General features: G+C 44.4%; 1 protein-coding gene across 1 annotated transcript in view; it reads right to left on the bottom strand.

The window, feature by feature from the left end:
- The window catches only part of LOC124550631 (UDP-glucosyltransferase 2-like), a 52,956-nt gene extending 36,592 nt beyond the window's left edge, over positions 1 to 16,364 (bottom strand). Inside the window, exons 1-2 of the mRNA XM_047125354.1 lie at positions 15,531 to 16,364; positions 5,218 to 5,440 (exon numbers count right to left, since the gene is read on the bottom strand). Coding sequence (XP_046981310.1) covers positions 5,218 to 5,440; positions 15,531 to 16,364 — 1,057 coding nt within the window. The remainder of the gene's footprint in view (positions 1 to 5,217; positions 5,441 to 15,530) is intronic.
- Positions 16,365 to 27,879: the final 11,515 nt, after the last annotated feature.

Below are 27,879 nucleotides of genomic sequence, written 5' to 3'. Positions count from 1 at the left end.
AGAAGATTCCTCTGCAACGAAAAACTCCTTTGTTTTAATGACGTCCATCCCAAATCGTGTATCATTTCAGTGACACTCTTTCCCCTATTTCGCGATACTGCAAATCATGCTGCCCTTCTTTGAACTTCTTCGATGTACTCCGTTAACCCTACCTGGTAAGGATCCCACACCGTGCAGCAGTATTCTAAAAGAGGACGGACAAGTGTAGTGTAGGCAGTCTCCTTAGTAGGTCTGTTGCATTTTCTAAGTGTCCTGCCAACAAAACGCAGTCTTCGGTTAGCCTTCCCCACAACATTTTCTACGTGTTAATTCCAGTTTAAGCCCGCATCTCGTGGTCGTGCGGTAGCGTTCTCGCTTCCCACGCCCGGGTTCCCGGGTTCGATTCCCGGCGGGGTCAGGGATTTTCTCTGCCTCGTGATGGCTGGGTGTTGTGTGCTGTCCTTCGGTTAGTTAGGTTTAAGTAGTTCTAAGTTCTAGGGGACCGATGACCATAGATGTTAAGTCCCATAGTGCTCAGAGCCATTTGAACCATTTTTTTTGAATTCCAGTTTAAGTTGTTGGTAATTGTAATTCGTGGGTATTTAGTTGAATTTACGGCCTTTAGGTTTGACTGATTTATCGTGTAACCGAAGTTCAACGGATTCCTTTTAGCACCCATGTGGATGACCTCACAATGCCAATTTTCGCACCGTACAGACATCTTTTCTAAATCGGTTTGCAATTTCTTTTGGTCTTCTGATGACGACAGCGTCATTTGCAAACAACCGAAGACGGCTGCTCAGATTGTCTCCCAAATCGTTTATATAGTTAAGGAACAGCAAAGGGCCTATAAAACTACCTTGGGGAACGCCAGAAATCACTTATGTTTTACTTGATGACTTTCCGTCAATTACTACTTCAATTGCAGTCTCATTCCGTTTCCTTCTGCATTAAAATAGAATTAAGTTCTTGGCTTTAGTGGACCCTTATGTCTCAACAAGTGAACGATAGTGTTCCATAAACTCCTTCTCTGTTCCACTCTTTTAAGGACTTGAACATTCATGATCACATCAGTCCGTTTAAGTTTCAGTACGCGCCCGTACAAGCAAATCTCAAAAGAATTCCAGCTTTCCTTGCCTGCGATCCAGAGCCCAAGACTGACAACCATACACGATGCCGCAATCCAGCAGCTGCTTTCTCGAGATGTAGACTGTTACTTTTTTAGGTTATCATCTCCTTTTGTTTATAGAAGGCACTTTTTGTGTGCGCAGTGCTGCTGTTTCCTTCTTGTTTACCTCTTTCATCTTGTGCGATGTCGCTCCCGAAGAAAGTGTGTGAGTCAGCTTGCAGTTGCCAGCCATGCACTCTGGACTTGGCTTATCCTCCTCTGGCACAAACCATCACCGTTGTTTTAGACTCCTTTACATCCGTGTCATATTGTTTTGTTGAGAAGTGAATGAGACAAGGTTGTAGGCTATCCCCAATATTGTCAAATTTGTACATTGAGCAATTTGTGAAGGAAACCATGGAGAAATTTGGGAAGGGCGCTAATGTTCAGCGAGAAGAAATAAAAACTTCACCGTTTGCCGACGACATTGTAAGTCTGACTAGCGAAGGACTTGCAAGAGCGGTTTAAAGGAATGGTTAGAGTCTTAAAAAGTGGTTATAAGATATATTTCAACAAAAGTAAAACAAGACCAATAGAACGTAATCGAATTAACTCAGGCGATGTTGAGGGAATTTAGATTAATAAATGAGAAACTAAAAAAAAGAAATTCTGTTTTGTCAGCAAAATAACTGATAGTGACCGAAGTGTAGAGGATATAAAATGCAGACTGGCAATAGCAAGAAAAGCATTTCTTAATATTTAACGTAAATTTAAATGTTAGGAAGTTTTCTGAACGTATTTGCATGATAGCATTGTACTCAAGTGCAACGTGGAGAATAAACAGTTCAGACAAGAAAAAAATGGGAGTTTTGTTATATGTAATGGTACGAAGGAATGCTGAAGATTGGATGGGTAGATCGAATAATTTAAATGGAGGTACTGAATCAAATAGGAGAGAAATGAAATCTATCGCACAAATTGAGTAAGTGAAGGTACTGATTGGTAGAACATGCCTGAGACATCAAAGAATTACGAAATCAGGAAACGTGGGTGTTGATACTGTAGAGGGTTGACAAGCCTGACTAGAGTAGGCGGTTTCAAATGGGTGTAAGTCGCAGTAGCCATACAGAGATGAAGAAGTTTGCCCAGGGTGAGCTATTGTGGGGAGCAGTAGCGTACCTCTCTTTGGACCGAAGACAACAATATTTTCTCACAACTTTCTCCATTTCACCTAATATATCTTTAAATCATTATTCACTTTCAACTAATATAGTTATTTTAGTAGATTCTATAAATATTTAAAATTTTTCTTTTAAACTTAACCCAAAAATTTAAGTCTGCAGCATGTATTACTTTCCCCAGTGAACGCCGTATTCAATATTTCGAGGTTCAGGGCCTTACTTACGCATAAATATTTCTTTAAAAAGTGTGTTGAGAGTAAAAGTTACCAACAACGAACGAAATTTGCGTTATTAATTCTTTTTGGTGGTCATAAAGTAGGTAACACGCATTACTGAACGTGGACTGATATTGCTAAGAGTGTGTTGAAAGCTATTTTCAGTTTGTGGATCCTGCTTACACATCAGTACCTCTTTAAAAAGCATGTTGTTAATATAATTCAACAACAATTAATTCTGTTCTCCAATTTTTTGGGGGGTGGGGGTAAAGTACTGCTTTTTCTTACTCCCCTCGCCCATCCTTGGTAATGCGCACATTATGGTAAACGTCTTGGTATTGCTAGGGTTAAGGTATGCCCTATAGATCCCATGTATACTGGACAGCTTTCTGTTTTCGTCCTTATTAGCGCCTCTCAAAATGTTCCTCAAAGAACTTGCAGTGGAAAAAATTTGTTTCACAGTATCGAAGATGAAGAAGTGTTCATAACTCTTAAGGTATGAATTTTCGATCCGATGTTCACTAGGATTTTTGCTTCGAATGATCGTTCCGATCGTATTTCTGAATATTGATCATTTCTCCTGGACACCCTATGGATCACAAATATGTTATGGCTCCAATTCCAGACTGCGACCTGACCCCGGCACTGGAAACAGTGCTAAAATTCTTCTTCTTGTCTAATTAACATGCTGCGAACCAAGCGTCTTGCACCGATCATTGCCCAAAGTTTGAAGTCGGTTAACTCGTGGTATGCTGTCATGTCCACTACACGGTCTGTACGTATAACAGTTTTCGTATTCCACGTATAGCAGCTAGATTAGAGCATCACACTCGACACATTTTGAAACAGGACAACAAAATGGTTCAAATGGCTCTGAGCACTATGGGACTTAACATCTATGGTCATCAGTCCTCTAGAACTTAGACCTACTTAAACCTAACTAACCTAAGGACATCACACAACACCCAAACAGGACAACACCTATGACATTAGCCACTTAGCTTGGTATCTGCACCGTGAGCTTACTTACCATCTTCTGGCACTGCTGGTACCAAATGCCTACATCGTACCCATGTACTCACCTCCTGTAGATTACACAAGTAGTCGAATTTATGAAGTCAGCATTGTCTAGGGCTGATATTCACCATCGCAGAGATACATACCTAAATCACCATACAGGACGATCACAAGCGTTTGACGAATAGACATTGCGTAACCGCTGATGATTTGTAGGCAGCTATCGACGGTCTCCTGTAACAAACTGCCTATTGGCTTCTGTCTCGGGTTCTTAGGCTGACGTTCATCTAACGATGTTACTGACGTTTCGCCAGCACGAGTGACTGGCATTGTCAAAGCTTCACCCTCCACTGCCGGTGGTGAATTGGAGCCGAACTCGTGGCCGCTGACTATATGTACCTGGCGCGCCAACGTCCGAGGGCTTCTCCGCGGTCATTTCCGGTGCGGTCATTTCCTCTTTCTTGTTGAAGCTGTTCCCGTGTTTTTGTATTTCTACAGCTTCTCTGAACAAGCGGGTGTGATAGTGCTTCTCTACAACCAGAACTTCCGTGTCGGCGAATTTTATTACTTGGTCGGTCTCACTCGTGCTTGCGAAACGTCAGTAAAATCATTAGATGAACGTCGACCGAAGAACCCGAGACAGAAGCCAATAGGCAGTTTGTCAAGGCAACGTTATGAACCTGGAGGCTCAGGAACCCATTTTCTCCAAGACTGTACGAGACAGTGGACCTCATATGCTTCAGCGGCCGGCAACCGACACCACATGAAATGCTGTCCTATGATATTAAAAAACTAGAAACTCACCTCGACTGCGAAAAAAGCAGCTAGTGTTTACCTAGGTTTCGGCGTAAAAGAAATGACGAAAAAGTATGAAGAAATCTGATGATCTGGGGATTTTCACATGCGTGCGCTGATTGGCGAGCGCGGTTGGTGAAGCTGTTCATATTTTCTTTTTTCGTCATTTCTTTTACGATGAAGGTGATTTTAGCCCGTTGAACACGTCACGTTTTATGCCTATATCTTTATCTGCTGTCATAGATAGCTTCATATATGTTTCTTTCCTAACATAAGCAACCGTGTGCGGTTATTTTTAAGCTTCATCTCCTATGTAGCTCATCACTCATTCTATCCATTCTATTTTTGAAATACGTTGATCCATAGTTGGGAATATAAGGGCTATTTAGCCACGACCCATGTATAAACTTTCACGTATTAGTATGCGCATGCGCATTCAAGTAACTGCCCCTGTCTTGCGCATGTGCACAGGTAGCGGGTCGAGCGTGTAAGTGAGCGACCATTTGTAGCCGCAGTGTATGGCGGGTCGTGGCCCATCGAACATAAGCCGGTGTGAGGTGGAGGTTACACCATTAAGTTAAGCAACGGTTTAGACTTTGTACATATGTACTGTTTGTGTTTCCCTTTTTTCGTTTATAAATGCCATGGTGTTCTTTTAATCATTGACAAAGGTCTTCTTAGGCACTTGTGGGTTTTATTGTTCTGAAGAAGGTGTAGTTATCTACGCCGAAACCTAGGTAAACACTAGGTGCTTTTTTCGCAGTCGAGGCGGGTTTCTAGTTTTTTTAATATATTAACCAACGACTGCTGACGCGCTGCAATTTTGAAAGTCGCCGTCCTATGACTTTTGGGCACCCAAGGTAAATGACTTGCCCTGATAAAATGACAAAACTATAGAAAGTGGAGTGTTAAGTGCACTTGCCCAAGATATCGTTCTGGGGAGCCCACTTGATGATCTTGACGTTGGGCGGCTGACCAGGCAGGGAGTCGGACTCCCACTTCCAGAGCACCTTGTGGGGCAGCGTGGCAAAGGCCTCCAGGAAGGCGCGCCTGCTGGTTTCGTCCAGCTTGTCGCTCCGGATGTTGGTGCCCAGGCTCATGAAGATGGCCCCGTCTTTTGCCGAGTCCAGGAACTCCTTCAGGTCCTACAATAAAAAGAGACAATCATTCGATGATGATGGTTCTACATGTTTGGAGCTAGACAGTATTGTCCTTAGTGAACCGTGCGTGGCTCGTGCTCCCGCCATCATGTACACTCCTGGAAATTGAAATAAGAACACCGTGAATTCATTGTCCCAGTAAGGGGAAACTTTATTGACACATTCCTGGGGTCAGATACATCACATGATCACACTGACAGAACCACAGGCACATAGACACAGGCAACAGAGCATGCACAATGTCGGCACTAGTACAGTGTATATCCACCTTTCGCAGCAATGCAGGCTGCTATTCTCCCATGGAGACGATCGTAGAGATGCTGGATGTAGTCCTGTGGAACGGCTTGCCATGCCATTTCCACCTGGCGCCTCAGTTGGACCAGCGTTCGTGCTGGACGTGCAGACCGCGTGAGACGACGCTTCATCCAGTCCCAAACATGCTCAATGGGGGACAGATCCGGAGATCTTGCTGGCCAGGGTAGTTGACTTACACCTTCTAGAGCACGTTGGGTGGCACGGATACATGCGGACGTGCATTGTCCTGTTGGAACAGCAAGTTCCCTTGCCGGTCTAGGAATGGTAGAACGATGGGTTCGATGACGGTTTGGATGTACCGTGCACTATTCAGTGTCCCCTCGACGATCACCAGTGGTGTACGGCCAGTGTAGGAGATCGCTCCCCACACCATGATGCCGGGTGTTGGCCCTGTGTGCCTCGGTCGTATGCAGTCCTGATTGTGGCGCTCACCTGGACGGCGCCAAACACGCATACGACCATCATTGGCACCAAGGCAGAAGCGACTCACATCGCTGAAGACGACACGTCTCCATTCGTCCCTCCATTCACGCCTGTCGCGACACCACTGGAGGCGGGCTGCACGATGTTGGGGCGTGAGCGGAAGACGGCCTAACGGTGTGCGGGACCGTAGGCCAGCTTCATGGAGACGGTTGCGAATGGTCCTCGCCGATACCCCAGGAGCAACAATGTCCCTAATTTGCTGGGAAGTGGCGGTGCGGTCCCCTACGGCACTGCGTAGGATCCTACGGTCTTGGCGTGCATACGTGCGTCGCTGCGGTCCGGTCCCAGGTCGACGGGCACGTGCACCTTCCGCCGACCACTGGCGACAACATCGATGTACTGTGGAGACCTCACGCCTCGCGTGTTGAGCAATTCGGCGGTACGTCCACCCGGCCTCCCGCATGCCCATTATACGCCCTCGCTCAAAGTCCATCAACTGCACATACGGTTCACGTCCACGCTGTCGCGGCATGCTACCAGTGTTAAAGACTGCGATGGAGCTCCGTATGCCACGGCAAACTGGCTGACACTGACGGCGGCGGTGCACAAATGCTGCGCAGCTAGCGCCATTCGACGGCCAACACCGCGGTTCCTGGTGTGTCCGCTGTGCCGTGCGTGTGATCATTGCTTGTACAGCCCTCTCGCAGTGTCCGGAGCAAGTATGGTGGGTCTGACGCACCGGTGTCAATGTGTTCTTTTTTCCATTTCCAGGAGTGTATTTTACACCCTGTTTTTAACGTACTTGCACCTCACTACGTTGATTTAAGTTACTACTGTCACTGAGTTGCTGCTTTGCCTGGCCGTGAACGGCGTTAGCAGCGCTTATCGATATATGCCCTCTCGTAGTATCTTTGCTTGACTGCTATTACTTCCCGGTGGTTGTCTGTCGTAAGCGAGTTCGGATAGGGAGTTCCCGCCGCGAGTCAGGGTCTGCCGGTCAGTTGGAACGCGTCTGGAGCGCAGTCCGGACCTGCCAGTCGGGGAGTTGCAGTGGGCCACTGCTGCAGTCGGGTTGGAGCAGCAGTGAGGTCTGCGTCGACATGGCTCGCCCGACCATTGCCGCCACGCATCACTTGAGCCGGGCCACGGCCTTGGTGGATCGTCGGTCGGTCGTCCTACCGGACGACGCGTTTTGGCTCTCCAATCGTTCATGAGTCAGTGTGTTTCTGTGCATCGACTCCCGATTTGTCTTCGTGCGTGTTTAGTTACTGCTGAGTGTTGTTTAAGTCTTCGTCCAGGTGTTTGTAAAAATGTGTGTGTAGTTGGTGTCATTTTCACTTACAACTTGTTTTAAATGTTGTTGGCGTACTGGTAGTCGGTCGGTCGGTTCTTGCGAACGAGGGAAGATGTCTCTGCGCGGTGCAGTCGGCTGGGTCCGCTGGCAGCCCCTGCACAATGTCGGAGCGTGTGTGGAGCTGTCCGATCGCTACGAGCTTCGTGGTTCATCGACCCAGGACGTCAAAGTTGAGTAGTGGTTTCAACTACCCAGGCCACGTCCATTCATGTTGTGGTGGTTCAGTTCGGTAGTTCGCTGTTGGGAGGTTTTCATGTGAGCAACACCGAGTGTTTGTACGGCTGAAATTTAGCCGCCATGTGGTGCAATTAACTATTTTGGTTGACTACTATTCGAGTGCACCAGTGGAATTTTCTGCTTTGTGACCGTTAGTGTTCTGGTTACCTGCCCTGGGTACTGACGTAAGTTCAGGCAGTGTCCTTTCCTCACCTGTTTTCGCTGTTCAACATGGTGTGTGTTATTTTGACAGCTAGTACATACTCCATTGTGGATTACCACGTTTGTAACCCTTACTGTTTGAGTTCTCATGTACTGACTGATGGGAAGCAAGTCGTTGTGCCGGTCGGTCCTCGACTGTCCCGTGGTTGGGTTCCAACCGATCAAGTGTAGCTGGGCTCACCACCTGTCTCGCCTAAGTAAACGAGGGCAGACCGACCTCCCTGGAGGCTTCTGAATGCCACCGGTGTTTAATTATCTGTTTTCAGCTGCTTAAAATTCAAGGCTTGTAGTTTTTTTCCTTTTTTTCTTAAAAATTTTGCAAATTAATTCTTAAATTTATCTTTCAAGCTTAAACATTGGGGTCTTCTGCCTTTATAGATTATGGTAATATATTTTAAAATTTTGAAACTTAATTGTGGCCCTCATCCATTTGTGTTGCACCTTGCATATGTTTGTTCTATCTACTTTGCGGTGATTTTTTTAAATTGTTTTATTGCTATCTTAATCTTAATTGGATTTTTGTCTTATTGATTTGTTAAGATTCTTGTTTGGAGGTCTTCAGCCGTGAAAGAATTGCCTTCAGTAATGGTCCGGCTATGTGCCGCTTTGGCTGTAAAAGTGTTATTAAATTACAGTAAATTACAATTAGAAGATGAAACTGACCCCAACCTATTTGGCCCTTTCCACAATCCTAATTACCTGTTCTGCTCAGCGGGTTTAGCGGGTGTATCACTTAGAACCAGTTTTTATTTGAAATTCTGTCACCGGTCGCCGAGGACAATGAAACAAACGTACACAATGTGATCATAACTGGTCACTCTTGTTAGATGGAAGTGATCTGAGGTACTTATGGAAGGAAAAATGTTAACCTAGCAGCACCTGAAAATGCGATCCAAGTTATAGCTGGAAAAGAGTGGGGCCTTTAACTTTTTAGATTTGGCCGTCAAAAGGGAGGCAGGAAAGCTCACCATAGGCGTTTTCAGAAATAAACACACTCCCACACTATACTGGAGGAGAGATTCAGCCACGCAGCTCCTCAGACATCCACGCAGAGTAGGAAATTTGGAAGAAACTAGGGGTTATTAAGCATGAAGGAGCAGAAAATGGATACAACAAGCAGGATATTCTATTACGTTAAAAAAAATATAAAACAAAATTACTAACGCAAATAGTGGATGAAAGAAAATAGCGAAAGCTGACACGAAATACGCTCTTGGTCAAACAAAGGGCGAGTGTCAGCAATAATAGAGAATTTTTTTCCAGACTACGTAATGACAGCATATCGAAATGAGGCGGAAATTGCATACAGCATGGCAAAAAAGGAGCAATATAATAATTCTGGACTGTTTGTAGTATATAACTTATGGCGTTTGGCATACGCATTGAAAGTGGCAAACATGAGCTTCGTACAACAGAGCAATTTTAATGGCCAGTAATGTAGCTTAGTGAAGTACCCGTGGTCGAGGGGTAGCGTCTTTCATTCATAATCAAAACGTCTTCGGTCCAGGGTTCGATTCCCGCCACTGCCTAAATTTTGATAAATAATCAGCATTGGCGGCCGAAGACTTCCGGCATAAGAAGTCAGCCTCATTCTGCCAACGGCCTTGTCAAAGAGGGCGGAGGAGCGGATAGAGGTTCAGGGCACTCTCTTGTCCCAGGGGTGGGAAATTGCCCCTAAAGGCGGAAGAATCAGCAATGATCAACGACATGAGGATGCAGAAGGCAATGGAAACCACTGCATTAAAGACACGTAACGTGTATCCACAGGACATGTGGCCTGTATTTGAAGAAGTGTCATGATGATCTCTCCATTGGCAAAAGATTCCGGAATGGTCCCCCATTCGGATCTCCGGGAGGGGGCTGCCAAGGGGGAGGTTACCATGAGAAAAAGATTGAATAATCAACGAAAGGATAACGTTCTGCGAGTCGGGGCGTGGAATGTCAGAAGCTTGAACGTGGTAGGGAAACTAGAAAATCTGAAAAGGGAAATGCAAAGGCTCAATCTAGATACAGTAGGGGTCAGTGAAGTGAAGTGGAAGGAAGACAAGGATTTCTGGTCAGTTGATTACCGGGTAATATCAACAGCAGCATAAAATGGTATAACAGGTGTAGGATTCGTTATAAATAGGAAGGTAGGGCAGATGGTGTGTTACTGTGAACAGTTCAGTGACCTGGTTGTTCTAATCAGAATCGACAGCAGACCAACGCCGACAACGATAGATCAGGTATACATGCCGACGTTGCAATCTGAAGATGAACAGATAGAGAATGTGTATGAGGATAGCCGGCCGCGGTGGTCTAGCGGTTCTAGGCGCGCAGTCCGGAACCGCGCGACTGCTACGGTCGCAGGTTCGAATCCTGCCTCGGGCATGGATATGTGTGACGTCCTTAGGTTAGTTAGGTTTAAGTAGTTCTAAGTTCTAGGGGACTGATGACCACAGATGTTAAGTCTACAGTGCTCAGAGCCATTTGTATGAGGATGTTGAAAGGGTAATGCAGTATGTACAGGGGGACGAAAATCTAATAGTCATGGGCGACTGGAATGCAGTTGTAGGGGAAGGAGTAGAAGAAAAGGTTACAGGAGAATATGGGCTTGGGACAAGGAATGAAAGAGGAGAAAGACTAATTGAGTTCTGTAACAAGTTTCAGCTAGTAATAGCGAATACCCTGTTCAAGAATCACAATAGGAGGAGGTATACTTGGAAAAGGCCGGGAGATACGGGAAGATTTCAATTAGATTACATCATGGTCAGACAGAGATTCCGAAATCAGATACTGGATTGTAAGGCGTACCCAAGAGCAGATATAGACTCAGATCACAATATAGTAGTGATGAAGAGTAGGCTGAAGTTCAAGACATTAGTCAGGAAGAATCAATACGCAAAGAAGTGGGATACGGAAGTACTAAGGAATGACGAGATACGTTTGAAGTTCTCTAACGCTATAGATACATCAATAAGGAGTAGCGCAGTAGGCAGTACAATTGAAGAGGAATGGACATCTCTAAAAAGGGCCATCACAGAAGTTGGGAAGGAAAACATAGGTACAAAGAAGGTAGCTGCGAAGAAACCATGGGTAACAGAAGAAATACTTCAATTGATTGATGAAAGGAGGAAGTACAAACATGTTCCGGGAAAATCAGGAATACAGAAATACAAGTCGCTGAGGAATGAAATAAATAGGAAGTGCAGGGAAGCTAAGACGAAATGGCTGCAGGAAAAATGTGAAGACATCGAAAAAGATATGATTGTCGGACGGACAGACTCAGCATACAGGAAAGTCAACACAACCTTTGGTGACATTAAAAGCAACGGTGGTAACATTAAGAGTGCAACGGGAATTCCACTGTTAAATGCAGAGGACAGAGCAGATAGGTGGAAAGAGTACATTGAAAGGCTCTATGAGGGTGAAGATTTGTCTGATGTGATAGAAGAAGAAACAAGAGTCGATCTAGAAGATTTGACTTACGGTCAAATAAGGCAGAAGGGATAGATAACATTCCATCAGAATTTCTAAAATCATTGGGGGAAGTGGCAACAAAACGACTATTCACGTTGGTGTGTAGAATATATGAGTCTGGCGATATACCATCTGACTTTCGGAAAAGCATCATCCACACAATTCCGAAGACGGCAAGAGCTGACAAGTGCGAGAATTATCGCACAATCAGCTTAACAGCTCATGCATCGAAGCTGCTTACAAGAATAATATACAGAAGAATGGAAAAGAAAATTGAGAATGCGCTAGGTGACGATCAGTTTGGCTTTAGGAAAAGTAAAGGGACGAGAGAGGCAATGCTGACGTTACGGCTAATAATGGAAGCAAGACTAAAGAAAAATCAAGACACTTTCATAGGATTTGTCGACCTGGAAATAGCGTTCGACAATATAAAATGGTACAAGCTGTTCGAGATTCTTAAAAAAGTTTGGGTAAGCTATAGGGAGAGACGGGTCATATACAATATGTACAACAACCAAGAGGGAATAATAAGAGCGGACGATCAAGAACGAAGTGCTCGTATTAAGAAGGGTGTAAGACAAGGTTGTAGCCTTTCGCCCCTACTCTTCAATCTGTACATCGAGGAAGCAATGATGGAAATAAAAGAAAGGTTCAGGAGTGGAATTAAAATACAAGGTGAAAGGATAGCAATGGTACGATTCGCTGATGACATTGCTATCCTGAGTGAAAGTGAAGAAGAATTAAATGATCTGGTGAACGGAATGGACAGTCTAATGAGTACACAGTATGGTTTGAGAGTAAATCGGAGAAAGACGAAGGTAATGAGAAGTTGTAGAAATAAGAACAGCGAGAAACTTAACATCAGGATTGATGGTCACGAAGTCAATGAAGTTAAGGAATTCTGCTACCTAGGCAGTAAAATAACCAATGACGGACGGAGCAAGGAGGACATCAAAAGTAGACTCGCTATGGCAAAAAAGGTATTTCTGGCCAAGAGAAGTCTACTAATATCAAATACCGGCCTTAATTTGAGGAAGAAATTTTTGAGGATGTACGTCTGGAGTACAGCATTGTATGGTAGTGAAACATGGACTGTGGGAAAACCGGAACAGGAGAGAATCGAAGCATTTGAGACGTGGTGCTATAGACGAATGTTGAAAATTAGGTGGACTGATAAGGTAAGGAATGAGGAGCTTCTACGCAGAAACGGAGAGGAAAAGAATATATGGAAAACACTGATAAGGAAAAGGGACAGGATGATAGGACATCTGCTAAGACATGGGGGAATGACTTCCATGGTACTAGAGGGAGCTGTAGAAGGCAAAAACTGTAGAGGAAGACCGAGATTGGAATACGTCAAGCAAATAATTGAGGACGTAGGTTGCAAGTGCTACTCTGAGATGAAGAGGTTAGCACAGGAAAGGAAATCGTGGCGGGCCGCATCAAACCACTCAGTAGACTGATGGCCAAAAAAAAAGTGTAGCTTTCTCGGAACGTGAATATGATTTTGTCGTAAAACATAAAACTTGCTCGGCCGAGGTTCGAATTGCAGTCTTCGACGTCCTGAAACAATAGACAACAATGAACTGTCTGAAATTTCCTGGCAGTGGGAGTAGGTGGTCGTTTGCCTACTGAGTTTGTCGGTCTCAAAGGGGCCAACAAGATGCGTGATTAGCATTGCACAAATACTGAAGCAGCAGTACCTCAGTAATAATAAATATGTATGGTTTTGACGATGCTTATCGGATCATATTTGCGAGCCTCTATAATAAATAAATCGGTTATTTAAATTTTACCTTTCCCTCGTCACAAATAATTTCAGCGAGAAGATATAAAAACTTGGAGGTCTGCCTATGACTTTCTAATTCTTGCAGAGACAGCAAAGGACTTGGAAGAGCAACTGAATAGAATGGAGGGGGTAAAACATGAACATGGACAGTGGCAAAACAAGGATAATGGAATATAGTCGACTTGAACCCGGTGATGCAGAGGGAATAAGATTAGGAAACGAGACAACGTTTGTTATTTGGGCAGCAAAATAACTGATGACGGTCGAAGCAGAGAGGATACAAACTGTAGACTGGCAATGGCAGAAAAAGCATTTTTGAAGAAGAGAAGTTTGTGAACATCGAATAAAGATTTAAGTGTCAAGAAGGCTTTTCTGAAAGTATTTGTGTGAAGTGGACCCATGTATGGAAGTGAAACATGGACGATAAACGGTTTAGACAAGAAGAGAATAGAAGCTGTCGAAATGTGGTGCTACAGAAGAGTGCTAACGATTAGATGGGTAGATCGCGATGAGTAATGAGGAGGTAGTGAATGGTTTTGAAGAGAAAAGAAATTTGAGACACGACTAAAATAAGGGATCCGTTGATAAGACACATTCTGAGACATCAAGGGATTACCAAATTTTAGTATGGGACGGACGTTTGGGGGTGTTAAAATGTAGGCGGAGGCCAAGAGGCGAATACAGTACCTAAGTAGATTCAGAGGGATGGACGATACAGTAGTTATTTGAAGATGAAGAGGCTTGCGTGGGATGGGGTAGCATGGAGAGCTGCATCAAACCAGTCTTTAGGCTGAAGAGAACACCAACGAACAACAAATAATTTTATATATTCATTTATCTTACGAAGGTCAGAGTCAGTTTCTTCTCTTACAATGAAGTAGGCGTTTTAAACATTTTAGATTATGTCACCTGTGACGAACATTTAAAAAGTTTTAAATTTAATGCTGGGTACAACACTTAACTCTTTCGAACCGAATGCGTCCCTTAGGATCCATTACATTTTTTAGATAGTTCAGCAAAATATCCACGAAAGGACACTGGTTCCACATGGCACCATTGAGTTCTTGTTGTAAACTACATTACATCACTAGATGGCAACGCCAACAGAATTATGGGCATACAGGGCCATTAGAAAAAAAAAACTGGATGTAATTGAAAAAACTGAAATCACGTTAATATGTTGGTATAAGAATTTGCAAGTCACAAATAATGTTTTAATTTTTTTCTAATGCAACGAAAAATGTGAGCGGGAAAAGGTTAAGAATAACTGTAGCATTAGTAGAGCAAAGAGCAGCAACAACAGGACAAAAACACCAAATTGTTTTAATCTACGAAAAGTAGAATAAGAAAGACAAATTGCTCGCAGGCAGTTCAGCAATGGAGGGATTGGGCAGCAATGGACGTGTGGAAAGGAACATGATGAAGAGAGAGGGGAAAGAAAGTATGGTAAATGAGTGAGATATGACACGATAAGAAGTGAAAACGGGAGAAGATGCGAGCATTTGCTTTACTGTGTCTCAGAGAGAACTGGCCATATATGTTGATTTTTTAGGGAAAAGTTTTGAAGTTGACAGTATTTGACAATGTGGACTGCTTCAGCATCTTCTGATGTGCAACAGGGTATTGCATCGTGTGCGGGTAGCTTATTGCAGAAGGAAGAGGAGGATTTTTGTAATCATACAATGAAGGCTTTCACAACCGGATGGTACTGTTGTTGATAATTCTTCCGGGTTATATGGCCGTGCTCCATGGAATTCTTCTATTCCTAACGTTTGTTGTGTTTATGTTGAGATGACAGGTATTTAATTTCTGGTGCGATGTGTGAGGTACCAGGTCTACTTTGGAGTCAATGAAGTAGATAACAACGCACGTTAGTCATGTAATTTGTCTGAGCACAAAAATCAATCTAAGACACTGCAGTCATAGACTGCGCGGCTGATCCCGGCCGGAGGTTCGAGTCCTCCCTCGGGCATGGGTGTGTGTGTTGTCCATAGGATAATTTAGGTTAAATAGTATGTAAGCTTAGGGACTGATGACCTTAGCAGAAAAGTCCCATAACATTTCACACACATTTGAACATTTTTGAACAAACATCAAACTGAGCGTTTGAGACACTGACATGGTCAATTAAGAAGTAGCAATCGTTAACGCACATAAGAGTTCAGGGTCGTTTCTATTTGTCTAGAGTCCACACATCATGGCATGTTGCGTTACTCTGCAGTACACTCTTTTCACGATGTACAACAAATTTTAAAATCTGAACTTGGAAGAGTAAAATGTGACTAGGTTCAACTCACCTTGGGTAGCGGCTGTGGAGGTTTCGCTTGCAGCCCCCCGATCTCAATGATGGCCGGCACCAGCGGCTTGGGGTAGTCCGTGCTGAAGTGGGTGTTGACCATCACGAAGCTGACGTTCTTCTCGACCTCGCTGGGCAGCGGCGTAGAGTCGCCGAAGAACTTCCTGCTGAGCTCATCCTGCTGCGGCATGTACAAAAACCTTCGATAGAGCCACACGTACGTGTCGAGCAGAAAGTTTTGCATCCTCTGCGTGAATGTCATGTGATCGGTCAGAGGTAGAATGTAAGTGTTCACATAGGACGGGTTCTGGAAGTTTCCCATCAGGTCGTATGCCCACGGAGGACCTGGGTAGCCTGTGATACCGATTACTGGAGGGTTGCCGAATTTGCTGACGAAACCCAGCACGCATTCCTGCACGACGAATTCCGTGATGATCAGATCGAACGTCTCGTTTTTCGCCAATTCTAGCAGCTGTCGAGCACCTTCCGAGTTCAACGTGTGACGGCATGTGACTAGTCCCCAGTTGAAAACTTCCGCAACCATGGTCATCTTATCCATTTCTGCGAAGCTCTCGTAGTCGAACGCTTCTTGTATGGCCTCGTAGGCTCCTTCTATCAGGATTTCCCGATGGTTAGGAGACGGTTTCTTCTCCTGGTCTGGAGCGAACACAGTCACCTGGTGACCGCGTTTGGCGAGCTCGAGGGTGAAGCGACGGTTGAAGATGTGGTGGCTGCGAGTGACGCTGGTCATCAGACAGAGGATCTTGGCCGACTCACAGAGGCCCACCAGCCACAGCGCCAGTATGGCTGATGCCCAGACTGTGGTCTTCCACATCCTGAAACAGTGGGACACCATCAACTTATGACGGAAAAATATTAGCTGTTAATGACTCACCATCTGCATCAGGAGGGCGTCAGGAAACGAGTGTTTGGGAAATCCAGAGATCAATTTTCTGTCAAATGTATGTATTGAAACGTCCCCTTAGAAAAATTAATGAATTACTGTGCTGATAAACTTCTTACATTATTTGATTTTCAAACAACTGAGCAGAACTGAACGTACTCAGACATTTCTCTCTTTACTTATTCTGATCAACACTAAACTGGCACACAATATCTTTAGCGCAACGCAGTCTGACTTGCAACAATCCCTACAAAAGAATGGCCCTGACTAATATTAACCTATACCTTTCACAAATCACTTATCTCACAAAAATCTTCGTTACTCGAACTGCTGCAATACAGCGAGCGCCACAACTGCCAGCTAAATAAAAGATTCAAACTACTGAAGGCACTAACTACTGATAGGCATAGTTAGCAAATGAAAGAGTTTGATAGAGAAAAAACAATGTATTTACCTTAATAGTGTTCAAAAGTCGCAATATATATAGCAGTTCATGGCCATCCAGTCTTACAAATTTACTGTCTCTGATGGACACACGTCCAGATCACCCCCTCTCAAAACTCCGCCATTTCTCTCCCCACATCCACCACTGCTGGCGCCTCACCTCCAACTGCGCAACGCTACGCACTGTTAACAGCCAGCTGCCAAACACTACAATAGCAAATTCCAACAATGCAAACCAGCCACAGACTGCACACAGCACAGTCAGTGATTTTCATATAGAGCGCTACGTGGCGTTACCAACATAAAAACCTAAACAGCCTACTTACAGTATTACACTCCACAAAATGGGCATCGTCGACATTCAAGAAGTGCCCAGAACGAACCATTAACTTGCAAAGTGAACATCGAATGAAAAATGGTGCGTTACAGAATTGGGATTTACAAAAAGCACAGTGAGCCGTGCACGGCTCGTGTTCATGTCATTTATTGTTTGTCATCTTCTGTTACTGTACTGTCGCCTCGTCTTCTTATTCCATTTACTGACGTCACTAACTTCCTGCCTTACTTGCCTGTGAGTGGCAGCAGCAGCGCGTATCGATAAGTGCACTGTCGTACCATCTCTGGAGCGAACAATAGTATTTCTGGGTCGTTGTGTGTTTGGCAGTTCAGTTTGAGTGGTGCCAGCAGTGTAGTTGGGACGCACCAGCAATGCAGTCGGGGATGGAGCCCCAGCGAGGTCCACACAGCCAGTACCAGCGGGAACGACCGTTGGTTGGTCGTTCGGTTGGTCGACTCATCGACGACGTGTATTAGGGTCTGTTTCTTCCTGTGCAGATATGTCGGTTGTGTTCCCTCTGCATGGTTGGGTCCGAGCCAGTGTCTCTCGGACGCCGTCGGTTCGAAGGAAGTCAGTGAGTAGGACACGCACCAGCAATGCAGTCGCGATGGAGAACCAGTCGTGGACGGACCAGCAGTTGAGTGGGTCGGTTGGCGTGGAGTTGGGTTGGAGCAGCTGGCGGCGTGCACGCGCGGTTGGAATGTGAGGTGCCGCTTGTGAGTGCATCGAAGTTCGTTGCCCACCGATCTTGGACATGAAAGTTGAGTCTTAGCTTAACCTACTATCGAGCCTCAACTGTTTACATGTCTTCGTTTGCTTCTGTGTGTCGTTGTATTGAAACCTTGTGGTCGTTTTACATCAAATCTTTTAAGGCCTTAAGCCGTTAAATTATTGTGTTGATGTGTGGCCTTCAGCCGAGTTATAATATCTCTTAAATTGATGTTCTTGTCTTGCCCTTAAGGCATACGGTTGTGATGTTTTGGTATCAGGCCTTCAGCCGAATTTGTTCCAATTGTTTTAAGACTACGCCTTCTACCGTCGGATTGAAACACTTCTTATTGCTTAATATGCGACCTCCAGCCGAGTCCCACTAAAATTAAAGTGCTAAGGCCTTCAGCCTGTTTAGATTGAAGATTTAGAAAATATTTTGGGTGACACCTCCAGAAGAATGTCATTCTTACTTAGGCCTTGCGTCTTGGATTTTGAGTGTGGCCTTCAGCCGATCTAAAGCTAACCAAAGAAGGTGGATTAACGTTTTGAGCGTTTTGCATCCTTGTTGTAATACTGTGTGTTGGTGAATAAAGTTTTTATGTTGAGTGCAACTGACAGTAACCATTTTTTGGCCCCTTTCCACAACCTAATCCGCTCTGGCCTGCTAAGCCAGGCGTTTCAGACAGGATGTTCAGCTAGGCATCCACTCTTACAGAAGGCATATAGAATCATGTTGCTGTCCCTTACGCCCATTTTCCCGCTCTTGGTTTCTGTCACGTAATTATTCCCTACTGCCCTTTAAATATCACGCACACGAGAAAGAATCGTAGGGGATACAACAACTCCAACTTCTCGCAGCACAATAAATAACTTTCCAGCCAATCTACGATCCAGATTAACAAAAAAAAAAAAAAAAAAAAAAAAATGGCTCTGAGCACTATGGGACTCAACTGCTGAGGTCATTAGTCCCCTAGAACTTAGAACTAGTTAAACCAAACTAACCTAAGGACATCACAAACATCCATGCCCGAGGCAGGATTCGAACCTGCGACCGTAGCGGTCTTGCGGTTCCAGACTGCAGTGCCTTTAACCGCACGGCCACTTCGGCCGGCAACAGATTAACAGTCCGCGTAATTGCATACGAATGCGTTAAGGTATTGATGTTAGCTGATTTCACTACAACTCTCTTGGCACTTTTAATTTCCATGGTATCTTTCATATGCGTTTCCTCTTCAAACTCCGAATGCTTGGAGTTGTTTATACCATTTACAAATTTAAGGGCTGATTTTCGCAGTTTGCTATGCATCGTCAAGTTGACGCTTTGTTTGCAATTTCGTTATCTTACGTCTTTATGTATCACTGTTTGAAGCTGCGTAACTATCCACTGCATCCCTTGAAATCACTGTAATCTATGTAGCGCGCAATTTCAAGAGCGTCACATAGTAGGTCACTATCATGCACGGGGGCTAAAGACTACACTGTTGAGCGCCCATAACACCATATCCATCCATCCATCCATCCACTATCATGCACATCCTGTAAGTTGTACCGAACCTTCTTGAAACGCGCAAAACTACTTTATGTAATAAGTGTGCCTGCTTCTCCCTTAAAAACTACAGTTTTTCTGATGCAGTACACGATCGTATTGCTGCGGACTTATTCGAAATCTGTTCATAATTCTTTCTTTTTTTTACTATGTTACGGTTGCTCTTCCATGTACATAATTATGTTCAGTTGTTGTCCTTTACTACATTTCACTGGAGACGTGATTTATGGCTCCCTGTCCGACAAGGATGATGAACTACACAGCTCGACCCCTGTTTCAGTATCTCTTTCACTCGTTAAGCACGTATCGTCATCATTGTACTCTTCATGTACATTGTCCACACAGTCGAGCGTATACGTCGCCACACATTCCACTGACTCATCTTGCAGAAACGCTAATACAGGGTTATTACAAAGAATTGAAGCGATTTCACAGCTCTACAATAACTTTATTATTTGAGATATTTTCACAATGCTTTGCACACACATACAAAAACTCAAAAAGTTTTTTAGGCATTCACAAATGTTCGATATGTGCCCCTTTAGTGATTCGGCAGATATCAAGCCGATAATCAAGATCCTCTCACACTCTGCGCAGCATGTCCCCATCAATGAGTTCGAAAGCATCGTTGATGCGAGCTCGCAGTTCTGGCACGTTTCTTGGTAGAGGAGGTTTAAACACTGAATCTTTCACATAACCCCACAGAAAGAAATCGCATGGGGTTAAGTCAGGAGAGCGTGGAGGCCATGACACGAATTGCTAATCATGATCTCCACCACGACCGATCCATCGGTTTTCCAATCTCCTGTTTAAGAAATGCCGAACATCATGATGGAAGTGCGGTGGAGCACCATCCTGTTGAAAGATGAAGTCGGCGCTGTCGGTCTCCAGTTGTGGCATGAGCCAATTTTCCAGCATGTCCAGATACACGTGTCCTGTAACGTTTTTTTCGCAGAAGAAAAAGGGGCCGTAAACTTTAAACCGTGAGATTGCACAAAACACATTAACTTTTGGTGAATTGCGAATTTGCTGCACGAATGCGTGAGGATTCTCTACCGCCCAGATTCGCACATTGTGTCTGTTCACTTCACCATTAAGAAAAAATGTTGCTTTATCACTGAAAACAAGTTTCGCATTGAATGCATCCTCTTCCATGAGCTGTTGCAACCGCGCCGAAAATTCAAAGCGCTTGACTTTGTCATCGGGTGTCAGGGCTTGTAGCAATTGTAAACGGTAAGGCTTCTGCTTTAGCCTTTTCCGTAAGATTTTCCAAACCGTCGGCTGTGGTACGTTTAGCTCCCTGCTTGCTTTATTCGTCGACTTCCGCGGGCTACGCGTGAAACTTGCCCGCACGCGTTCAACCGTTTCTTCGCTCACTGCAGGCCGACCCGTTGATTTCCCCTTACAGAGGCATCCAGAAGCTTTAAACTGCGCATACCATCGTCGAATGGAGTTAGCAGTTGGTGGATCTTCGTTGAACTTCGTCCTGTAGTGTCGTTGCACTGTTATGACTGACTGATGTGAGTGCATTTCAAGCACGACATACGCTTTCTCGGCTCCTGTCGCCATTTTGTCTCACTGCGCTCTCGAGCGCTCTGGCGGCAGAAACCTGAAGTGCGGCTTCAGCCGGACAAAACTTTATGAGTTTTTCTACGTATCTGTAGTGTGTCGTGACCATATGTCAATGAATGGAGCTACAATGAATTTATGAAATCGCTTCAATCATTTGTAATAGCCCTGTATTTCGTCTGCCACCTCTTTCTGACGCTGCGAAATTCCTTGGATTGCTTTCGGACGAAATGTCAACTTCTGCAACTTTTGTTGTGTATATAATGCAATATTTGCTTTGTTTATCATCGCCATTGCTCTGCTTTGTATCAACACCACTAGTACTGTAGCCCTGTTGTGTGTTACTCGTCGAGTAAGCAGCTCAACTACGCTTCGTAGCCTCATGCAGTGCTCACTATTGGATACCTCCAGTTATGCTCCTGTTACCATTAATAGCCAATATTGCGGCTGCATGGTAGACAATATGTCGGTCATCGAATGCCGTAAACATCATTGACCTTTTGCGACCTCGAACTCAAGGGGTTCCTTGTAAGTGTATCACCATACAAGACTATTTGCTCCTATCAAGAACATTACTGTCATTGTGTATTACTGACCATCACGAATCTACAGCTATAAAGAGTTATGCATATCTCAGTTATGAAGTATGCATACAGTAAATAAAGTTACTAATTTTTCTTCTTTTTGTAGATGTGTGGCCGTCTTTGTTAGCCACCTCTACTACTGACACACCGCAAAAAGCCTCATTTTTACTAGTTCCGTTGCTCAACAGTGTGTGACACATATTGGGTTGTTTGGGGAAGGAGACCAGACAGCGAGGTCATCGGTCTCATCGGATGAGGGAGGGACGGGGACGGAAGTCGGCCGTGCCCTTTCAAAGGAACCATCCCGGCATTTGCCTGGAGCGATTTAGGGAAATCACGGAAAACCTAAACCAGGATGGCCAGACGCGGGATTGAACCGTCGTCCTCCCGAATGCGAGTCCAGTGTCTAACCACTGCGCTAACTCGCTCAGTCTATTTGCATAACAGATAGAGGTGATAAGAAAATTGTTACACTCTTCGTCAGAGTGAGACCTTGTTAGAAATGTAAAACAAACTACAAAGGCAGGAACAACAACAGAGGGACGTTATGCTTCACGTGAGCCTTCGACACAAAATTCCCCATTCATTCTAGAAACATCCCCCAGGCTGTGGCTAAGCCGTGACTCCACAACATCCTTTCTTCCAGGAGTGCTAGTTCTGCAAAGTTCGCAGGAGAGCTTCTGTGAAGTTTGGAAGGTAGGAGACGAGGTACTGGCGGAATTAAAGCTGTGAGGACGGGACGTGAGTCATGCTTGGGTAGCTCAGTTGGTAGAGCGCTTGCCCGTGAAAGGCAAAGGTCCCGATTTCGAGTCTCGGTCCGGCACGCAGTTTTAATCTAACAGGAAGTTTCAAAATTCCCCATGTCTGCCTTTATAAAACGAATCAAGAAATATATCACTGTCACCCAGAAAATATTAGATACAGGCGGCCTGGTAGATGCCATTTTCCTTGACTTCTGGAAGGCGTTCGATACAGTTCCGCACTGTCGCCTGATAAACAAAGTAAGAGCCTACGGAATATCAGACCAGCTGTGTGGCTGGATTGAAGAGGTTTGGCAAACAGAACACAGCATGTTGTTCTCAATGGAGAGACGTCTACAGACGTTAAAGTAACCTCTGGCGTGCCATAAGGGAGTGTTATGGGGCCATTGCTTTTCACAATATATATAAATTACCTAGTAGATAGTGTCGGAAGTTCCATGCGGCTTTTGCGGATGATGCTGTACTACACAGAGAAGCTGCAGCATTAGAAAACTGCAGTGAAATGCAGGAAGATCTGCAGTGGATAGGCGCTTGGTGCAGGGAGTGGCAGCTGACCCTCAACATAGACAAATATAATGTATTGCGAATACACACAAAGAAGGATCCTTTATAGTACGATTATATGATAGCGGAACAAACACTGGTAGCAGTTACTTCTGTAAAATATCAGGGAGAATGCGTGCGGAACGATTTGAAGTGGAATGATCATATAAAATGTATTGTTGATAAGGCAGGTGTCAGGTTGAGATTCATTGAGAGAGTCCTTAGAAAATGTAGTCCATCAACAAAGGAGGTGGCTTACAAAACACTCGTTCGACCTATACTTGAGTATTGCTCATCGGTGTGGGATCCGTACCAGGTCGGGTTGACGGAGGAGATAGAGAAGATCCAAAGAAGAGCGGCTCGTTTCGTCACAGGGTTATTCGGTAAGCGTGATAGCGGTACGGAGATGTTTAGCAAACTCAAGTGGCAGACTCTGCAAGAGAGGCGCTCTGCATCGCGGTGTAGCTTGCTGTCCAGGTTTCGAGAGGGTGCGTTTCTGGATGAGGTATCGAATATATTGCTTCCCCCTACTTATAGCTCCCGAGGAGATCACGAATGTAAAATTAGAGAGATTAGAGCGCGCACAGAGGCTTTCAGACAGTCGTTCTTCCCGCGAACTATACGCGACTGGAACAGGAAAGGGAGGTAATGACAGTGGCACGTAAAGTGCCCTCCGCCACACACCGTTGGGTGGCTTGCGGAGTATAAATGTAGATGTAGATATAGATGTCTCTCGTGTAATAGCTTAGGGCTTTAAGTATAGGGAAATTCGTATTGATATTGCGACGAACCTCAAGTCTTTGTTCCTCGCACACCACCTACAGATGGAATAAGATATACAATACAAATCCCCCAACGGCGAGCAGCAAACCGTGCGTTGACTACTGGAGTAGATTTCGTGTTCAGTTGAGAGTGAAGCTTGGCGACTTGCTCTCGAGAGGGCTTCTCGGGAAAAACTCGCAAGTGACAGGGGGCTGACGCTAAGCGCAACTTGAGACGTGTACAGCACGTGTGGCGGGGCATAGCGCAGGACGCAGTTTTGTAGCTTCACAGGTTCAAATGGGACCTCGCAAAGTGGGACGCGGCGCTTCGGGGGACACGACACCTGCTCTTACGCCAGGTCGCGCGGCGTTGTGGTTGTGGCACAGTTTCTCGCGTCGGGCGAGTTCTGCTGGTAGAGTGAGGCGGCGAGCGGGAAGGCAGTACTGCCGATGCCCACTTCGCCTTGGCGCATGTCGTCAGTGAAACTATTGCCCATCCGAAAAATACGGCCTTACTTTATGTTGAATTTTATTATCACTGAATAGTGTTTCGATTTTCGCCATTTAAGCGATCCATCTCTTTCGTTAGTACATAATAGTTTCCAGTTACATACATCTGTACAGTTCTTTTGTTTGTTTATTCTTTTGTCAAGAACAATGTACAGTTCAATAACTGGTGAGCCATTATAAACGGTGTTACAAAAAGGTACGGTCAAACTTTCAGGAAACATTCCTCACACACAAATAAAGAAAAGATGTTATTTGGACATGTGTCCGGAAACGCTTAATTTCCATGTTAGAGCTCATTTGAGTTTCGTCAGTATGTACTGTACCCCCTCGATTCACTGCCAGTTGGCCCAATTGAAGGAAGGTAATGTTGACTTCGGTGCTTGTGTTGACATGCGACTCATTGCTCTACAGTACTAGCATCAAGCACATCAGTACGTAGCATCAACAGGTTAGTGTTCATCACGAACGTGGTTTTGCAGTCAGTGCAATGTTTACAAATGCGGAATTGGCAGATGCCCATTTGATGTATGGATTAGCACGGGGCAATAGTTGTGGCGCGGTACGTTTGTATCGAGACAGATTTCCAGAAGGAAGGTGTCCCGACAGGAAGACGTTCGAAGCAATTGATCGGTGTCTTAGGGAGCACGCAACATTCCAGCCTATGACTCGCGACTGGGGAAGACCTAGAACGACGAGGACACCTGCAATGGACGAGGCAATTCTTCGTGCAGTTGACGATAACCCTAATGTCAGCGTCAGACAAGTTGCTGCTGTACGAGGTAACGTTGACCACGTCACTGTATGGAGAGTGCTATGGGAGAACCAGTTGTTTCCGTACCATGTACAGCGTGTGCAGGCACTATCAGCAGCTGATTGGCCTCTACGGGTACACTTCTGCGAATGGTTCGTGCAACAATGTGGCAATCCTCATTTCAGTGCAAATGTTCTCTTTACGGATGAGGCTTCGTTCCAACGTGATCAAACTGTAAATTTTCACAATCAACATGTGTGGGCTGACGAGAATCCGCACGCAATTGTGCAATCACGTTATCAACACAGATTTTCTGTGAACGTTTGGGCAAGCACTGTTGGTGATGTCTTGATTGGGTCCCATATTCTTCCACCTACGCTCAATGGAGCACGTTATCATGATTTCATACGGTACACTCTACCTGTGCTGCTAGAACATGTGCCTTTACAAGTATGACACAACATGTGGTTGGTGCACGATTGAGCTCCTGCACATTTCAGTCGAAGTGTTCGTACGCTTCTCAGCAACAGATTCGGTGACCGATGGATTGGTAGAGGCGGACCAATTCAATGGCCTCCACGCTCTCCTGACCTCAATCCTCTTGACTTTCATTTATAGGGGCATTTGAAAGCTCTTGTCTGCGCAACCCCGGTACCAAATGTAGAGACTCTTCGTGCTCGTATTGTGGACGGCTGTGATACAATACTCCATTCTCCAGGGCTGCATCAGCGCATCAGGGATTCCATGCGACGGAGGATGGATGCATGTATCCACGCTAACGGAGGACATTTTGAACATTTCCTGTAACAAAGTGTTTGAACTCACGCTGGTACGTTCTGTTGCTGTTTTTCCATTCCATGATTAATGTGATTTGAAGAGAAGTAACAAAATGAGCCCTAACATGGAAAGTAAGCGTTTTCGGACACATGTCCACATAACCTAGTTTCTTTCTTTGTGTGAGGAATGTTTCCTGAAAGTTTGGCCCTACCTTTTTGTAACACCCTGTATATCTTCTGCTTCCACAATGTTTTCAGATCGTAAGAAGAGAGAGACAATTCCTCGTGAGGGTCGTGAATAAGGAAGTAAGGAATATTATAAAATCACGCCACCTATAAGCAATGCATGAAAGTAAAACAAGGTTATCTCCTTGCTGCCTTGTATGCTGACGTATCTCTACGATCTTTTGCAAAAAGTCGAAAAGGCGTAATTTCCAGAGATATGATATATGATCCCTTTGTGCTTCTCATAAAAAGCGTCCAACATATGAAGTGCATAAGTTTCTAACAACCCTACCACAACAAGGGTCAAAAATCAATTATGATTGTAGTGTTGCTCACGCTGCTAAATATTGCATTTTCGGGCAACAACAAAGTTATATTGTGTGGCAGGTGTCATTAGAGCACAGTTAATAAAGTCATTTCTTGAAATAATGGATAAACTAGGCACTCATCTTTTCGTGTTTCCCACGCTGGTCTCTTTGTGAACTCATAGCTCATTTGTAGAAAATCTAGGTAGTGATGATTCCAAGCTCGGATGCAAAGAGGCCTAGGTGTTATTCTGCGATATTCAAAAATTTTATAGATGTGTTTCATAAACCATTCTTGAAGATTAAACGACTGATGACCTCAGCAGTTAAGTCCCATAGTGCTCAGAGCCATTTGAACCATTTGAAGACTAAACTTTTACAAGTTAGGACAATGGAGATGTAAAAAAATAATCAGGCTCCGAATTTAAGTTACACTTCCTTTTCATTACTTTTGTTGCAATATCACGTAACTCGTTCCAAAACATCACCTCACAATATTAAACATACTTGAAAATATCTTCCTCACTGTCAAAGTTCACATTTCATAAACTGACTACAATTTGCGTCTTTTTAACATGACGACCAAAGCTTGACTCTCTAATAACCACTTACGTGCCCAAAAATCAGAGTTACAAGTACATCAATTATCATAATGACAAAAGAAAGAATACACATAAGAACAATATCATTGCAGTATATACATATCGATGTATCGAAGTACCTCTACATTAATGAAATCAAATCCGCCCGAATGTTGTCACAGAAATTTGTTAACTATTTTACAGAAACACAGTAGAATATTGCTGGTATCGAGAGGTTGAGGTGAGGTGCCGTAATGGTTACGTAATTCAAGCACCATTACAAGTTTCACTATTGTTTCTTGGATATGGATGTAATAAGAGACATCATACTATGTACATGTGGACATCAAATTTCCACTGCAAGCTAGAAACAGTCGAAAAGCCCTCACAAATAAAAATGTTTTAATTGGCTCGCCGCGATGAAAAATAGCATTTCAGTGGTCGCATACACATTATCAGCTTCAATAAACTAATTATACAACAGGCTACATAAATGGAAAAAAAATGGTCGGTATTACTACGAAAGTATGAGTATTCTGAAAGAGTATGATAATTACATATATTTAATTTGTTGAAATGTATTACTGACAAAGGCCGATCTACTTTTATGACAATGTTTTCTGAACGACGTGAACTCCCATTCACAAGGCACTCATGGCTAGCTTCCGCATTCCTGTTGTGTTGTGCAACAGATCTATTGTTAATTTTTCCCAATAAAAACTATTTTATTTGCGAATCACACATCAGCCGGCGGCTGTGGCAGAGCGGTTCTGGGCGATTCAGTCTGGAAGTGCGCTGCTGCTACAGTCGCAGGTTCGGATCCTGCCTCGGGCATGGATGTGTGTGATGTTCTTAGGTTAGTTAGGTTTAAGTAGTTCTAAGTTCTAGGGGACTGATGACCACGGATGTTAAGTCCCATAATGCTTGAAGACATTTGAGCCATTTGAATCGCACGTTGTTATTTTGGCAAGCCTTTGGTGAGTAACCAGCATCTGGCATCTGCCTATCATTCTGCCTGAAGGTAACGCTCGTCATCATTTTA

Source organism: Schistocerca americana, chromosome 9 (genome assembly GCF_021461395.2).
Source record: "Schistocerca americana isolate TAMUIC-IGC-003095 chromosome 9, iqSchAmer2.1, whole genome shotgun sequence".
NCBI lineage: Eukaryota > Metazoa > Arthropoda > Insecta > Orthoptera > Acrididae > Schistocerca > Schistocerca americana.
The sequence above is the reverse complement of the archived record's forward strand: the minus strand, read 5'-3'. Positions and strand labels throughout refer to the sequence as shown.